This window comes from Leuciscus leuciscus (genome assembly GCF_965113295.1).
Source record: "Leuciscus leuciscus genome assembly, chromosome: 14".
NCBI classification, from domain to species: domain Eukaryota; kingdom Metazoa; phylum Chordata; class Actinopteri; order Cypriniformes; family Leuciscidae; genus Leuciscus; species Leuciscus leuciscus.
In genome coordinates, this window is record NC_138738.1 from 15,055,119 (window position 1) to 15,071,434 (window position 16,316).

Sequence of the window (16,316 nt, forward strand, 5' to 3'; positions counted from 1 at the left end):
AAAATTATCTTAGTAAGGTCAGCTGAGAAGTAAAGTTGCTATAATATATTAATATAATAATGGAATATATATAATAATACTAACTTATATTTCATTCACAATAACACTAGGAACGTGCTTTAAGAAAGTGAACAGACTCTATTTTAATTTCAAGTTGACCTTAAGTGCGAAATATAACTTAAAAAATCTGGATAAAAATAGACTTTTCATTCATCTTGTCCAGTGCCTGTGGCTATAACGGCAGCGTACGGTTACTTGCCCTTTAAATTTATTCTCCCGCGTTTTTGTGACAGGAGGGTCGTAGTTCAGCGGAAGTACAGCTTGTATCCGTATTTAAAGGCGCCAACAAAGACTAATTCAGGAGCAGCTTCACAAACCTGCCATCTTCACATACATCATCCAAGAGTACATTGCGGCGTAGTTTATTTAACGCATTAAGATGCCCGAGGAAACAGCGTCTGCTTCAACTGCCGAAAGGTAAAATATCATGTTTAAATTATGTCCGTTCTCAAACCAGGGAAGTAAACAGATAAGTTAAAGGAAGTCAAAGTGAGAGGTTTTGGCTGGTTTCGTTTGATAACAAAGCTGCAGCGGCTGCGTCGCGTCCTTGTTAGGAAAAATGCCTCGCGCTCGTGCTTCAGTTCGCTTTTCTCCCGCACCCGGACATCGTCGCACGCGACGGGATGGCATCACCGTTGATTTCCCGTTGCCGTGTTGTGTTTGGCTGCTTTCTGTTGGCGGGAGAATGATTAATATGAACGGTTAGCTTGTTTATACTCCATAAATGTGGAAACTCCCGCTTTGTTCACGGCCCGTCAGAGCTTGGCGATGCAATGAAATGGCTGCACACGCGCTGAAGTCCAGCGTTAAGTTTAAAAGGTGGCGGTAACGACACAACTTGTACCACTTTAAATTACCCACTTTGGTTATTATACTGACATTAAACGGTGACGTTAAATGTCATTCATGTCCGCGCGTAGATGTTTGCTCTCTGGCGATTAATACAAGTCGTAGCATCGCGCTAACTTTGGTGCTCCTGCTCCACACGTGAACTTTTTTTTTTTTCTTTCTTTCTTCTCAGAAACTTTGGTGCAGTTTTACTCCCGTTAGAAATAATTTAAAGACGCAACAATACTTTTTTAAATAGTTGTATGACCCTTTTTTTATTGTTTGTCTTTGCAGTATGGGGATGAAACCTTGCTCCTCAAGCGCTGCAGACAGGTGAGTTGGTATCTGGAATTATTCATTATATTAAATTGCTCATTTCAATAAAGTAACTATTGAGGTTCGTTACACACACATTTGTGAACTTTGCAGCTCCGTCGATGTTACTGAGGAAGCAAAGAAGCTGATTGGCACAGGCAACCGGCACTTAGTGATGGGTGATGTTGTGTCGGCAGTCAGTGTCTTCCAGGAGGCTTGTGCCATGCTGTGAGTAGTGATTGGGGATAAAACCTGTATTATGGATAATGTCATCCGTGCAGCGTATGCCAGATACTAATTAATATTACAATTATGGTGTGTACATTTTCATCCCACCCATTAAGAGCTGAGAAGTATGGAGACACTGCAGATGAATGTGGGGAAGCTTTTTTCTTGTGTGGAAAGGCCCTTCTGGAGCTTGCCAGGTATCTGAATTAATTGGCATGTAATGGATTCTTTTTAAACTAACTTTTTGTTAAGGTTAATTTTTTTTTTTTTTTTTTTTTTTTTTCTAGGATGGAGAATACTGTGCTCGGTAATGCTTTAGAGGGAGTCCCAGAAGAATCCTCTGAAGAGGGCGAGAAACACAATGACTCTAAGATTGAAAGTGCTGACAACTTGGATGGTTTGTATTTAAAGAGCTTTGTTTGTTGGTTAAAACTGATCACTTTGTTTTGTTTTTTCATACATGCTCAAGGCTAGACATCACATCTGCAAAAAGGATGTTTCCAAACAACCTCCAAATGGATGGTTGTCAGTTTTCTGCTCAAGCCAGCATATATTGAGAATAAAGAATAAAGCGCAATTGAAAATTATTCCAATCAAAAGGCATGTTCACTGTAACCTAGAAACTTCCCTACATTTGTACTATGATTCAGAGAAAACCAGAGATGAGCTTCGAGCACAGGTTTATGATGCCATGTCAGAGGACAACAAAACTCAGTCAGAGGTAGAAACAGAGGTGGGGGAAGGTGAGCAGAAGAATCGAGAAGACAAGGAGAAGCAGAAGGAAGTTGAAGTGGCTGCAGCATCACCTAAATCTGAGAAACCAGCTGAAAAACCTGCTGAAAATGAGAAACTGGCTGAAGACAAGGCAAAGCCTGTTGAAAAGGAGAAACTATCTGAAGACCAGGCAAAACCTGCTGAAAAGGAGAAACTCGCTGAAGACCAGGCAAAACCTGCTGAAAAGGAGAAACTAGCTGAAGACCAGGCAAAACCTGCTGAAAAGGAGAAACTAGCTGAAGACCAGGCAAAACCTGCTGAAAAGGAGAAACTAGCTGAAGACCAGGCAAAACCTGCTGAAAAGGAGAAACTAGCTGAAGACAAGGCAAAACCTTCTGAAAAGGAGGAACAAGCTGAAGACAAGGCAAAACCTGCTGAAAATGAGGAACCTGCTGATAACGATGTTAAGTCAAATGGTGCAGATGAAGGTGCTTCTAAAAAGGAGGATGTCGCTGTGTCAAACAGGGTAACCGAAAAGGCCATAAACGATGAAGAGGAGAAAAATGGAAATGAAGATACTGAAGAACCCATGGAAGAGGATGGTGGAGGTAGTGAAGTGTGGTAGTCTGGGGAGCACAAGATTTTAGTATTTAATGACTTTTTCACCTGGTGAATCTACTTCTAAATGCTAGTGGATCCACAGAATATTTAGATTAAGCTGCAGCACTTCTGATGGTGTGCATGGTGATGGGCTTCACATTAAATCATTGGCGGTGAGTTAACGTATTTTCTGTTTCAGATGACGACGACGATGATGACGACGATGAAGATGCTGAGGGTGACACAAAGGATAAGGTTTGTAATCATTTTATTTTATCCCTCTCCACCCTTTATTGATTTAGTGGCTTATTTGTGTCCTTGTTTTTAGGATAGTGAAGAGGATGAAGTTGGCAACCTGCAGTTGGCCTGGGAGATGCTTGAGGTCGCAAAGGTGATTTATAAAAGGTATGTCTATAGCTCTAGTGACTGACTGCATTTGATCAAACTCCTTTCAGAACACTGGTTTTTATTGTTTGTAGAAAAGACTGCAAAGAAGATCAGCTAATGGCAGCACAAATTTACCTGAAACTTGGAGAAGTTGGAGCTGAATCAGGTGTGTTTGTAGAGAGAGTAGCTGACAATATTTAAGGACCCTTTTGGATTCCACAAGCCACCATTTTAAAATTGAAAAATGACACTTCATCTCTCCACTTTGATTCATGTAGGTAACTACAGCCAGGCTCTGGAGGACTTCAATGAGTGTTTAACCTTGCAGCTGAAACACCTTCCCTCTCATAGTCGTCTTTTGGCTGAGACTCATTACCAGTTGGGCACAACTTACAGCTACACAGCCCAGTACAGCCAAGCCATTGAGCACTTCTCCAAATCTATCAAAGTCATCGAGAGCCGTCTTGGTAGGAACGTTTTTACTGTGGGCTTTTGCTGGTCTTCATTCCTTTTAACTGAAGATCTGCTCGCTGATAACATTAGTTGCCATGAACAAGCACGGTGCACTTAATTGATTACCACATCCCTGTTTCTCCAGCTATGCTTCAGGAAGTGATAGACAAGGCAGAAGGTGCAGAGGCAGCAAAGGAGGAGAAGACTGAGCTTGAGGAGTTGAAACAGTTACTACCAGAAATTACTGAGAAGATTGAAGATGCTAAGGAGGGCCAGAAGACTGCTCCTATGGCTTCTGAGGCCATCCATCAGACCCTTGTGAGTTGCTTCATGCACTTGCACTATTGCCCTAATGCATATTGTTCAATAGCTGATTCATTTCTGAATTCAATGTCAGCTTGTATTCTTTGCCCAGTTCTGATAATTTAACTTGTCCTATAATCAATATGATACTGATATAGCATGCATCCCTAGTCTTGCTCTTAGTTTAAAAAAAAAAATTAAAAAAAATCAAGTAGAGACGCCGTAAAAATGGCTAAAGTTAAGAGGCTCCGTATAGTTTGGAACTTGTTTGTTACAGGCAGGAGCATCCACTTCATCTGCTTTCCCAGCTGCAAATGGTGACCCGTCTTCGTCTACCGCTAGTCAGGTGTGTTGATGCTTTGTGTACCTCCTGTGCATGGGTATTTAGACATAACCAACTGTTTATGTAAACCTTGTGTATTAGAGCAATAAGACTCAAAAGAAATTAGTCCATTAACCAGGTGTAGGGCCCTATGATTTCCGTGATGCGGACGGAATCACGGAATTTACACATGAAAACGGAATTCTCTTATACACGGGAATTTGCATATATTTTGTTGACATATTAATAAAAGATTTTTTTTACATCTCATTTTTTCAGTTTAAAACAACAAACGTAGAAAGGTCTCTACCTAAACTGTGGCCAAATGGCATTGTTAAACATGTTGCCTAGTAACCATACGTCCTTACGTTCCCGCGTAAGGGAAAAAAAGTCGAAGCGAGCTCATTCACATGTCGTGTCTTGTGCGCTCAAGTTCGTTATTTCAAATGTAGGCGCGCGGCAAGCGCGCTCCTAATTGAAGCGACGCGCTCGTTTTTTTCCAGGTGCAGCGAGATATACACCAACTTTTCAGAATGCCACAAGCGAAAGGGCTAAAAAAATCCCAAAGAAATGGACATTTGAAAATAAATAAAACTACAGGTGCTGTTTAACAGGCTTTTAAGTGCTCTTCGGGCATTTTAATTGTCCACGATCAAAATTCTTGATATCGCACACCCCTACGGCTGATCAACATGAATTCTGTAAAAAAAAAAAAATTGGTTAATGCCTTTTGCTTTAATGCTGTCTTGAGTAAACTTTACTTTTTCCAGTACCTGAGCCACAGGTGTCGGAACGCATTTTCATGCTGTTCCCGGTGGTTTTAAATTCAACACAAATTGGCAGATAAATATCAACGGCCGACACATTGGTGCATCTCTAATTTATACCTGTATATTACTATGCTGTACCCTCATTGGACCATATAGGGGACGATTTCAGACACCGTCAGGGACATGTACATGCTTATGATGTAAGAAATTTGATATCAAGATTTTAAAGATGTATGGTTTTCTTAGTGCTGTCAAATTAAAAGCTGATTTGCTCACTTATTGGCCAGTGCTGATAACTTAAATGCCAAATATTGTCTGAAACATCAGTTGACCACCAATATTGCGCACCCTTAATGACTGTTTTATTTCAGATTCCTGTGAAGCCAGCTGATGGTGCATCTTCCTCAAAATCTGCATCTGATATTTCTCACCTTATCCGCAAAAAGGTTAGTATCCATCCACTGCAATTTGCTTTAACCTTTTGCAGTAGAGGTGGATAAACTAGCACGATTAAAGTGCATTAACTGGGTTGCATGAGTAGTCTGCCCTTGAAGGAGCATCTGCTTTGCTACCTTCCCTTTGCTGATTTCAATTATGCATGTTGGATCATGAGCTGAATTTTCCAACTAGATGAGATTTGGTGTTGCTCGGTGTTTCTGTGGTGACTGTGCTTCAATATTGTGGCTTGGCATAATGTAGTTCTGGCATGGTTTTGAAGTGGCCATGTATGCTTGAGTAGCATGTAGAGAATAGGTGATAGCGCAAAAAAATAAAGTACGTGTTCTGTCCTGCTTTGTTCCTGCACAGAGGAAACCAGACGAGGAGAGTCCAAAAAAGGACAGTGATGCTAAAAAGACAAAACAGGAGACCTCAGTTAATGGAAGTGATGACTCCGCCCACAACGGCAATGGAGTCCAGGAGAAAGTGGAGCAGGAGGCGAGTTGATAGGCTTGCTGTTTCCTCTAAGAGAGTCACAGGGCTTGACCATAAGGAATGTTCACTGGCCTGGGGGCCAGTGTGAAAGATGCTCTGGACAGTGGACATAAACTGTCACTGCTGCATCAAAGTTGATCACTTTCACATTTAAGTCTTGTCAATTTTTATATTAAGTGATTTTAAGCCATTCATACTTAAGACGTGAAAGAACTATTCTATACTCAGTGTAATGGTTTGTCTGTGCATGTACAATGAATGCATGTTTCTCCTTTGCATCTTGTGCTCTGCTCTTGACTGCTTACTGTAGCATTAAGAGTCTGTGTAGGTTTAATACAGTGAAGACTGTGCAGTGTTTGTTTGTACACTGATTACATACAATTTCTGTAGCAGGCTGTTTCCTACCTGTATACTACCTACCTGGAAACTTTAAAGCATCTCATTTTTATCCTTTGTATTGTGCTATTGCTTGTTTTGATATTACTGTTTACTTTGAACAATTTGAGCATTTATATTAGCTAGTTTTTGAGGTGGTATCAAGATTGGAATTGTGACATTTCTAAATCTAAAATGGAGTTGTAATAGAATACAAACTTCAGGACAAATTCTGGGTGCATATTTACTCATGTACACATACTAGTGAAGTCCTGTGTCTGAGGATATTCAATTCTTTATCTTGTATTTAATGTGTTGGTTGGAGAATTGTCTTTGGTTTTAACTTTGAGCAACATCAATTTAGTGCCTAAACTTTTTTTTTTTAATGGTTTTTCTCTTCTCTTGTAGTCAGCCAATTCTTCCTCTGTGAAGACCTCAGCGTGATGGACTTCCTCTGATTGACCTCTTACCTTCCAACCAGCAGAGCATGCCTGCATCATATACTCCATGAACAACTTGTCTCTGTTCTGTAAATAACCTGTTTTCTTTGTCTAATTTTTGTATAATTGTAGTAAACTTTCAATAAAGGATATTTGCATATGTGAACATGTGGGCTCTTAATACTTGTGGATTCCTATTTATTTTGATCTGTGACTTATTTCCATGAGTATACTTGCACATATACAATAAAGATGCTAGGGTTTCTTGGACATGCTGCATTTGAGAATGGGTTGGAAAATTTGCCTTTTTAATTCTCCTATACTGTAGGGCTCTGGTGGCTTGTTAACCAGTCTCACACTGTGGACATGACATTATGTACTTGCGTTCTTAAGTTCAAAGCTACAGTCCAAAACTGAAACCATATGAAAAAGTTAACTTCAAAAATGAACAAAGTGGCATCTATGAGTCTGAATTAAGGTCTTTGAAAAAACAGTACAATCTATATTGCTTCTCTATATGAAGCATATTTATTTAAGCCCTAAAAGCCTGTTACTGAAAAATGCACAATACAGAATCTCCTAGGGAAGTCAATATGTATATCTTAGTCCTAAATCATTGTATTTTAATGAATGGCAATGTGAGTGGCACTGTGGTGATGATTTTTGAACTGCTGGAGTCGTGTGTGTGTGGTCATAGAAAATGTTAACGTTTTAAAGACGTGGCACTGCGGTGATTCTCTAGATGTGTGACCCTTTTTATGTGTTATTTTGCTATTGTTTGTGGCTCCTTTTAGAGGAAGGACTGATAGCGATGCCATGCCAGTGCTGCACATAATTTACATAAACATTTACAAAGAACATAATTTATGAATCATAACTCGGCAAATTGGCTAGTGTGTTAAAATGCGTTATCTGCCACGGGATTTTCACCCGCATTTGGTGAGTTTACGGGAGTTAATTTCAAACCCTGCATACAGGGGTTAGACAGTGAAAACTGAAACTGGCTAATATAGTGTTGGTTTGAATTAGCACAGCTGTAAATAAAATAATGCAATCCACTCAATATGATGGGAGATAAAGAGTTCAAAAGAAGGCAAATTGTTGGTGCGCGTCTCACTGGCTCATCTGTGACCAGGACAGCAAGTCTTTGTGTTGTATCAAGACTATGGTATCCAGGGTAATGTCGGCATACCCCCACGTAGGACGAACCACATCTAACAGGAGTAACCCAACACAAGAGGTAGCTGTCTGAAAGGGGTGTCCAGGTACTAGCCCGGATTGTATCCAAAAAACAAAACCACAGCTGCCCAACTCACTGCAGAATTAAATGCACACATTGATTCCCGTTTCCACCAAAACTGTTCATCGGGAGCTATGTCGATATTCCTGGTCGGGCTGCTATAGCCAATCTTTTGGTCACTTGTTGGGCTGCAGTATCATGGCATTCGCCGCTATGCTTGATGGTCACGTCACTGACAAGAACTTCCAAACCATTCTGGAGGACCATGCGCACCTAATGGTTCAAACATTGTACCCTGAAGGGGGCTGCCGTGTATCAGCATGATAATGCACCAACACACACAGCAAGACTTGTGACAGAAAGGTTTGATGAACAGGAAAGTGAAGTTCTCCCACGGCCTGCACAGTCATCAGATCTTGATATTATTGAGCCACTTTAGGGTGTTTTGGAGGAGCGAGTCAGGAAACGTTTTCTCCATCAGCATCCCATAATGACCTGGCCACAGTTCTGGAAGAAGAATGGCTCAAAATCCCTCTGGCCACTGACGGACTATCTGTCATTTTCAAGACAAATTGATGCTGTATTGGCTGTAAAAGGAGGCCCTACACCATACTAATAAATTATTGTGGTCTAAAACCAGGTGTTTCAGTTTCATTGTCCAACCCCTGTGTATGCATAATTGTTTCTAGATCAGTGTGATGCCAAAAAACACAAATGTACACAAGTAAATGAAACATGATTTAAAAATGCAATAATTCGTAACAGATGTGTGATCTGTTTATAGTGAAATACAATTTGTGTGAAGTTCCAGCAGACTTTATTTGTACAGTAATCAATTCAAGTCATTCAAATATAATTGGACTCCTCGACGTGATCTGTCTGTGGCAGTGATGATGAAGGTAATCGATTGGTTGAGGGTTGTAATGTGTGAGATGGTTCTTGCGTTGCCAGGATTGCGGATGTGTTTGAGACCACCTAAACAAGACACATTTATTAAGCTGTAGGCCCAAACTCGGTCCTGGAGGGCCACTGTCCTGCAGAGTTTAGCTCCAACTTGCCTCAACACACCTGTCTGGACGTTTCTAGTATGCCTAGTAAGACCTTGATTAGCTGTCCAGGTGTGTTTAATTGGAGTTGGAGCTGAACTCTGCAGGACAGTCTGTACATTTGTAAGCTTTGCTATTAAAAAGCATCTTTAGATAGGAAATATCTTGATAAACATTTTGCATACCATTGATGGGTACTTGTATTGGTTTGTGTTGTTGATGTCAATCTTTGCAGGAGTCTGTACATCTCCATGACAAGCGTTTGCTACCCGAAGACAGAGTTCCATGTTACCCAGCTTAGAAAGAAATAAACAGTTTAGTCTGATTTAATAGAGTAAATTAGAGCTCTATGGGCATTTAACCTAGACTAAAGACTTCAAAAGTCTAATGAGTCTCTTAAGCTCTTAATATTTGGTGAACATACTTGTGGTACAGAATTCAGCTGAACTGGACTTAGGGACGCTTGAACTGGGAGAGAGCGGAAGGGAAGCCTCCAGTGACCGCTGCGCACCTGGTTGTGCTCGTCAAAAAGTTCAAGTTTAGCCCAGCCACAAGTAACCAAGTCCTTAGTTTCATAGTTGTACAAATGGAGACCTCTAGAAGTCTGAATCTCCAAAACCAAAGTGAGATTTGGAGATGGTTGTACTCTGAAATTAAGCACAAATTCAATCATGTAAACATATATCCACTCTGTGTCCATATTTATGTCTGAACCAAACTACCTTGGCACGGGCTGTTTAACGGCCAGTACGGCATAGTTTCCAGGACTCTTGGTGGAGAGTAATGGTTGGCACTGCACAGGTGGCATTGGGGTGGTCTGTCCCAACTTCTCCCCATTACAGTATAACCCTTCCAACAAGCGCACTGATCTCAGAGTAGCTTCTAAACCCATTACCAGGTCATAGAAGATCACAAAGCCAGTCCTACACACACATTCAGACAATCGCAAGATTTAAATCATATTGTAATGCATTTAGTGTTACATGCATTCATCTATAGGGACTAAATAATAAAAAATAATAAAATAGTAACCGCAGAGAAAATGTGTCTTACACAGGATCATAAGGAGCTGGACCAAGAGGTTCCATCAGATCAGTTACATGGGAACCCATTAATGAATGCTGTTTTGAACTCTGATCCTGCAATATTGGTCAAAACAAAATGGTAACACTTTATTTTACAGTGTCCTAGGTTACATGTATATAAGTAATAAGAGTAAATTATGCATAATTACATGCAATTTACCCTCAACCAAATCCTAATCCTACCCTAACCCTATAGTAAGTACATGTTGTTAATTATTATTACTCAGTACTTAAATATATAATTACACTGTAACAATGACACCTTAAAATAAAGTGTAACCAACAAAATATATATACACTACCATTCAAAAGTTTGGGGTCTGTAAGATTTTGTAATTCTTCAGCAAGGATGCATAAAATGTATTAAAAAAAAAAAAAAAAAAATACAGTAAAGAAAGACATTTATATATATCGTTACAAAATATTTCTATTTTAAATAAATGCTTTTCTTTTGACCTTTCTATTGCTAAAAAATTATGGAAAAAAAATTAAACAGATTATAAGAACTGTTCATTTGAATGGTTATGATAAGAACTCATGTACTATACTATAATACTAATAATACTATGAACTGTAATAAGTTTCTGAAGGAACATGTGACACTGTAGATATTCAGCTTTGCTATCACAAGAATAAACCACATATAACATACACATATAATAACTATATAATATACAGTACATTACACTAATATATTAAAATAGAAAACAGTAAATAATATTTCATGATATTACTGTTTATACTGTATTTTTTATCAAATAAATGCAGCTGTGATGAGCGTAACAGATCTTTCAAAATCTACTGACCCCAAACTTTTGAACGGTAATTATCATTAGGAATGAACAATATATTGGTACCACATTGGTTATTGGCTGATATGAGATATTTTTATTATTGGATACTGCCATCATCTACCACTTACCTAAACTTAATCTTTAAAAACTGAAATCTTTAGCGGATTTCAAAATGAATATCCATTTTTCCTTCTATATTTACTGTTGTGATGCCTACATTTACTTGCAGCATTTAAAACAGCTCATTTACTTATTTAGATTTATTTAATACAATATACAATTTTAATATCAGCCATTCATCGGTTATAGACATACCATTAAAATAGTATCAGACAGAATTTTGAGGTTCCGAAATATCACATTAACTCAACATACATTACATTAGCAGTCAGTCACACAATGAATTAATCTTTGGCTAACTGTCAGCCCACCAGTGTCAGAGCAGAGTGTGAGTGGGCCATAGAAGATCCAGGAAACATAGGCAGGGGAGGTTGAGGATGGGGTGGTCTTCTGTCTCGCCCCTTGTCTATTTCTCTTTTTAGAAAGGCGATCTCAGCTTGGAGGCTTGCCATTTGATGGATGTGGTCCTTCTGGATATCAACGAGCCCTGATCAATATAATATCAAATATTCAAATAATGTATTTAAGTATTCAGATATGTTTAAAATATTCAAACAATATCAAATATTAATACACTTGTAGTGCATAGCATACAAATTAGAACGCATACAAAATGAACATGTTTTCTATGAAAAGTTTCACATCACTTTATTTTTTATCATGTGAGGAACAGAGATACCGTGTTCTCCTTTGTGCCTCTCCCTGGCCAGCTGGATTCTGAAGATTTCCTCCTCAAGCTTTTGGTTCTCCTGCTCCACAGCAAGAACATCAGGGTCCAACACTCTGTGAGGAGACTTCATCCCTGGTTGGGACAGAAACGAGAAATGACCCTGGGGCTTGAAAGAATAGTGTACTGTACAATAAAGTATGCAGACACTTAAGCCACACTTAAAAATCTATTAATACACTGTTCAAAATTAAATGAAGTTCAAAGAGTAGGTTCAGGAGGAGCCAAAACATTCAGTCCTGTCAATCATGAGCATAAGCAGCGGTCTCTGCGCTTCCTCCCCATCTCCTCCTCTATTTCTCTTATTCTTCCTCTGCACAGTACTGTTATAAGCTCAGGGATCGAGCCTCCTTTGAGGACAGCAAGCCAAGTTCGTTTACCATTAACTATTAAGACCGAATGGGCCGGCGAACTCGTGAAAACTATTTGTACTCTTAACAGTTGACAAACCGACATTGCCGTTCAAAAGTTTGGGGTTGGTACGATTTTTTAGTGTTCTTGAAATAAGTCTCACGCTTACCAAGACTGCATTTATTTGATCAAAAATACGGTAAAATAATAATATTGTGAAATATTACTGCAATTTAACAGAACTATTTTCTATTTTAATGTATTTTTATTCCTGTGATGGAAAAATTGGCAGCCATTACTCCAGTCTTCACTGTAAATCATTCTAATATGCTGATTTGGTGCTCAATAAACATTTAATATTCATATCAATGTTGAAAACAGATGTTCTGCTTAATCTTTTATGTTGGAATTGTGATAGCTTTTTTTTTTTTTTTTTTGGATTCTTTGATAAATAGAAAGTTTAAAAGAACAATATTTATTTAAAATAGAAATCTTTTGTAACCGTGTAAATGTCTTTTACTGATCAATTTAATGCATCCCTGCTATATAAAAGTATAAATTGAAGAGTTCAGATGCAAAAGCCTCTAAGTGCCATCTGAAATTTTCTTTTAGAATGATCATTTTTATCAAGCCTGTATATTTAAGTTCAGTAATTTCACTTAAATGGCAATGAAAATGACCTATTAGTTGTCCTTTAAGTGAAATTACTGAACTTAAATATACGAGCTTGCTAAAAATGATCATTCTAGAAGAAATTTTCAGATGGCACTTAGAGGCTTTTGCATCTGAACTCTTCAATTGCTTACAAAAAACATACTTTTGAACAGTAGTGTAAGTGTCCAAATACTATTTGCAGCCACAGTTCATTGTCTTTACTACTCACTTCTTCCTTTTGTCTTGCCGTCAGCTCTAGGTCTGGCCTGCTCCAGTGTAAGAGCTTCTGCTTGAAGGTCATGCATGTGCGCCAGAACCTCTGGATCAGAACCACCAGACTGCATGTATGCCAGACGCAAAGCTCTGTTACAAAAAGAAATCCACCACAGTGCTAGTGTGTTGTTCGGAATGGTTGCTAAGATGGCACTTAAATGGTTGTATTGGGTGACTCAGTTAAGTGATTTATAGATTGCTTAGGGTTTTTCAGTTCATAACTGGCCACAGTCAATATTATTGTCCCTAGATATGGTTTGCATACTTCTTTCAATGCAAGTAAATGTTTTTCTCACTTCTTTTATCATGCAAAAAACGTGAGTTAAAAAAAAGACCTTATCTGAGCGGAGAGGGGCCCGTCCACAGAACAGATCAAGACATGTGTCTTCTTTTCCTCTGGTGGGTTAGATTGGACTTCATTTGGATTAAACCTACAATATCAGCACAATATGTGATTGCTAGCTTCTTGGAACACTTGGTTTCCCCCCGACTCTCTCTTACCCCTTCATTGAGTTGATGTTAGAGCTGAGCTGATGCAGCACCTCCTCGTTCCTCTGTTCCTGACTCCACAGCTCCTGCAACACTTCCTCTAGATGAGCCGCCCTCTCCCGCCCTCCCAGCTCGGCAAGCCTCTGTTCGATATCTGGGATAAACACATCATCAATAGCGCAGAACAAATGAACATTAACATGTTCATAACTGTGTCCTATTTAATTTTAAAATGCACATCATCATGTGATGGCAAAGCTTCCACAGTCTTCACTGTCACACGATCCTTCAGAAATCATTCTGATTCTGATTTGGTGCTCAAGAAACATTTCTTATTATGATCACAAAGAGCAAAACAAATGAACAATAGGTGTGTTCGACTTGAAGCTGCGCTGCTCAGACCAATCGATGTAGGACATCAAAGTAAAGCGAGAGCGATTCCAAAGCATACGGCTCCGTTTGCTCTCTAATCGCTCTCGTGGTATTTTAATGTCATTCACAGATCGGTCTGCACAGCTTAATTAGTTAATTAACTAATTAACACACTAATTAACACGCTCCTTTGCCTTTAAAGTACTTGAGGGGTTTCAAGCAATCACAGCATGGGTTTGTAGTTGCGAAGTGAAACAGTGTGACATCATTTCAGACAACCTGTCTTGAGAGTTGCCACCATGGCGAGTGATAAAAATGCGTTCCAGAAATCCGTATTTAACCTCAGAACGATCTCAAAGTAAAAAGCGGTGCTAAAGTCTGATTTTGTGGTGGCTGCTTTAAGATTAAATGATTAGCCTATAATCTTAATTCAAGTGATGAAGGATTCTTAAAGTCTGACAGTGTTGAGGTTAACCCTGCCTGGTTTAAATGTTTGAAAATGAGTAACAGTTAAAAACTTTGGTTACATTTTACTTTAAGGTGTCATTATTACATATTAATCATATATGTAAATATTTGTCAATGCTTTTGCGTTCCCTTGCAACAACTTTTGCGTTCCGCCAAGAAACTTTGCGTTCGCTCTCAAAGTTTCTCAAGGAAACGCAAAACGGTTACGAGAGAACGCAAAAGCATTATTTTATTTTTTTTCACCATGATGTCCCTTTAGGGGCTCCGTATCTTTTATTAAACTGTTTTGAAAAGTACCATTTTTGCCTTAGTGTGGAGAACTTTTTTCATAAAGAACCTTGTGCAGTGGGGATGGTTCCATGGATGAAAACATAAGAATCTTTATTTTAAGAGTGTAGCTTTCTTTTAACATATTTCCCAGCATTCCTACCCTCTCTCTCCTTCTCCAGCTGATGGTTGCGTGCCCTGATCTCAGCCAGTCTCTGCTCATGATCTTTATATAAGTCAAGAGCCCTCTGTTCATCAGCCTTCTGCTGGAGTGAGCCCTGCTCCTCAGAGATCTGAAGGACACTTACACAATGTCCAATACCGATAATACAAACACTATTCACAATCTAAACAGATTTAAAGAGCTAAGCATATGACACTGACCTCTGTCTGTCTTCTGGGCTGGTTGTGTTCAAATGAGATCCTGAGTTTTCGAAACTAAAACAGAAGATCATCAGATGCTGCGTAAAACCTCTTTGAACTTGAGATTTAGTATCTTTGCATGTGGTCCTGTACCTCTTCAGTGAGTTTGTTTAGAGCAGTATTTTCCTGTGAACTCTCTCTCTGATCCACGTCTTGGCAGTTTCTCTGTTCTTTCAACTGGCCAATGGAACAAGCAAACATACAGTATTACTTGTGCTACTGTTCAAAAGTTGTTTTTAATTATTATTTTAAAATTACAATATAGCTATTTAAATTAAAATGTTAAATAACTGTTAATTTCCCCCCCTCATTTTTTAAATTATAATATGAAATGTATTTAAAATGTATTCCTGTGATGGCAATACTGGAGTCATTACTACAAAATGTTCAGTGTCACATGATTCTTCAGAAATCATTCTATTATGCTAATTTGGTGCTCAAGAAAAATGTCTTATCAATCTTGGACAGAACAGTTGTGCTGCTTGGTATTTTTGTGAAAACTGATCTTCTTTTCAGGATTCTTTGATGAACAGAAAATTCAAAAGAACAGCATAAATTACAATGTAACGAATCCTTTCAAATTAAAGTATTTCTTTCTTTCATAAAAATCTTGACCCAAAACTTTTGAACATTAGTGTATAAAGGGACATAATGAAATGGAAAACAATATAGAATTGTTTATTCAAATGATATATATATTGTAAATAAATTAACTGCAGTTTTTTTGTTGTTGTTGGAATAATTAAGTAATATTCAACTTACAACAATCAAATCAGGTGTCCTTGCCCTTTTGGGTTGCACCGTCTTCAGAGCTGCGTTTTCTGTTTGTGTGAATCCCCTTTGTCCTCTCCATAGAGCTATTGGATCTTTTAAGTCCGTGCCAATGCAGAATTTGGCCTTGTGTTTATCCAAGAGTCCAGCAGAATGAAATGCCATGTTACAATTCTGACAAATTAACTCCCCCAAACCTTCCATCCCTCCAACAATTACTCCCTATTTAAACTTGAAACAAAATCTAGACCAAAAATTGGATGAATCTTAAAAAAATAGGAATATACTTATGTTGGAACCTGGAACGTCTGCCTCAAGTAACATACTGTATTTGTTGACTGAAGTTTTGTTTGTTGGTTACAATCACCTTGGAGAAAGGGGAGTGGTGAAGAATGGAAGTTAAGAGCAAGAGGAATCAAACCCTTGAATATCTTTAAGCTAATTATTTTGATCTTTTTCATGCATATTTTAAACATTACCATTTGCACTCCTAAAACATAAAAAAAAT

General features: G+C 38.5%; 2 protein-coding genes across 2 annotated transcripts; one reads left to right on the forward strand and one right to left on the reverse strand.

The window, feature by feature from the left end:
- The first annotated feature begins 300 nt into the window (after positions 1 to 300).
- On the forward strand, positions 301 to 6,894 carry nasp (nuclear autoantigenic sperm protein (histone-binding)). Its single transcript, XM_082189875.1, has 15 exons — positions 301 to 477; positions 1,183 to 1,221; positions 1,318 to 1,431; positions 1,548 to 1,628; positions 1,719 to 1,828; positions 2,082 to 2,756; positions 2,945 to 3,000; positions 3,074 to 3,150; positions 3,225 to 3,298; positions 3,411 to 3,599; positions 3,731 to 3,903; positions 4,166 to 4,234; positions 5,352 to 5,426; positions 5,788 to 5,920; positions 6,701 to 6,894. Exons 1-15 carry the CDS (start codon positions 440 to 442, stop codon positions 6,730 to 6,732), a joined length of 1,935 nt encoding a protein of 644 aa, XP_082046001.1. The 5' UTR covers positions 301 to 439; the 3' UTR covers positions 6,733 to 6,894.
- On the reverse strand, positions 6,678 to 16,200 carry ccdc17 (coiled-coil domain containing 17). Its single transcript, XM_082189867.1, has 14 exons — positions 15,800 to 16,200; positions 15,131 to 15,214; positions 14,999 to 15,052; positions 14,778 to 14,907; positions 13,520 to 13,661; positions 13,354 to 13,449; positions 12,975 to 13,108; positions 11,693 to 11,815; positions 11,325 to 11,500; positions 10,068 to 10,153; positions 9,737 to 9,937; positions 9,439 to 9,661; positions 9,200 to 9,310; positions 6,678 to 8,943 (listed from the first exon to the last, which is right to left on the reverse strand). Exons 1-14 carry the CDS (start codon positions 16,010 to 16,012, stop codon positions 8,815 to 8,817), a joined length of 1,902 nt encoding a protein of 633 aa, XP_082045993.1. The 5' UTR covers positions 16,013 to 16,200; the 3' UTR covers positions 6,678 to 8,814.
- Positions 16,201 to 16,316: the final 116 nt, after the last annotated feature.

What these genes read in the sequence shown, in the direction of transcription:
- nasp (XM_082189875.1), top strand. Translation starts at nt 440, where the DNA reads ATGCCCGAGGAAACAGCGTCTGCTTCAACTGCCGAAAG. An exon ending in AAGTGCTGACAACTTGGATG is followed by an intron (nt 1,829 to 2,081) that starts GTTTGTATTTAA and finishes ACTATGATTCAG; the next exon opens with AGAAAACCAGAGATGAGCTT. An exon ending in GGAAGAGGATGGTGGAGGTA is followed by an intron (nt 2,757 to 2,944) that starts GTGAAGTGTGGT and finishes TTTCTGTTTCAG; the next exon opens with ATGACGACGACGATGATGAC.
- ccdc17 (XM_082189867.1), bottom strand. Translation starts at nt 16,012, where the DNA reads ATGGAAGGTTTGGGGGAGTTAATTTGTCAGAATTGTAACATGGCATTT. An exon ending in GGACACCTGATTTGATTGTT is followed by an intron (nt 15,215 to 15,799) that starts GTAAGTTGAATA and finishes TCCATTGGCCAG; the next exon opens with TTGAAAGAACAGAGAAACTG. An exon ending in CACACTCTGCTCTGACACTG is followed by an intron (nt 10,154 to 11,324) that starts GTGGGCTGACAG and finishes CCAATATTGCAG; the next exon opens with GATCAGAGTTCAAAACAGCA.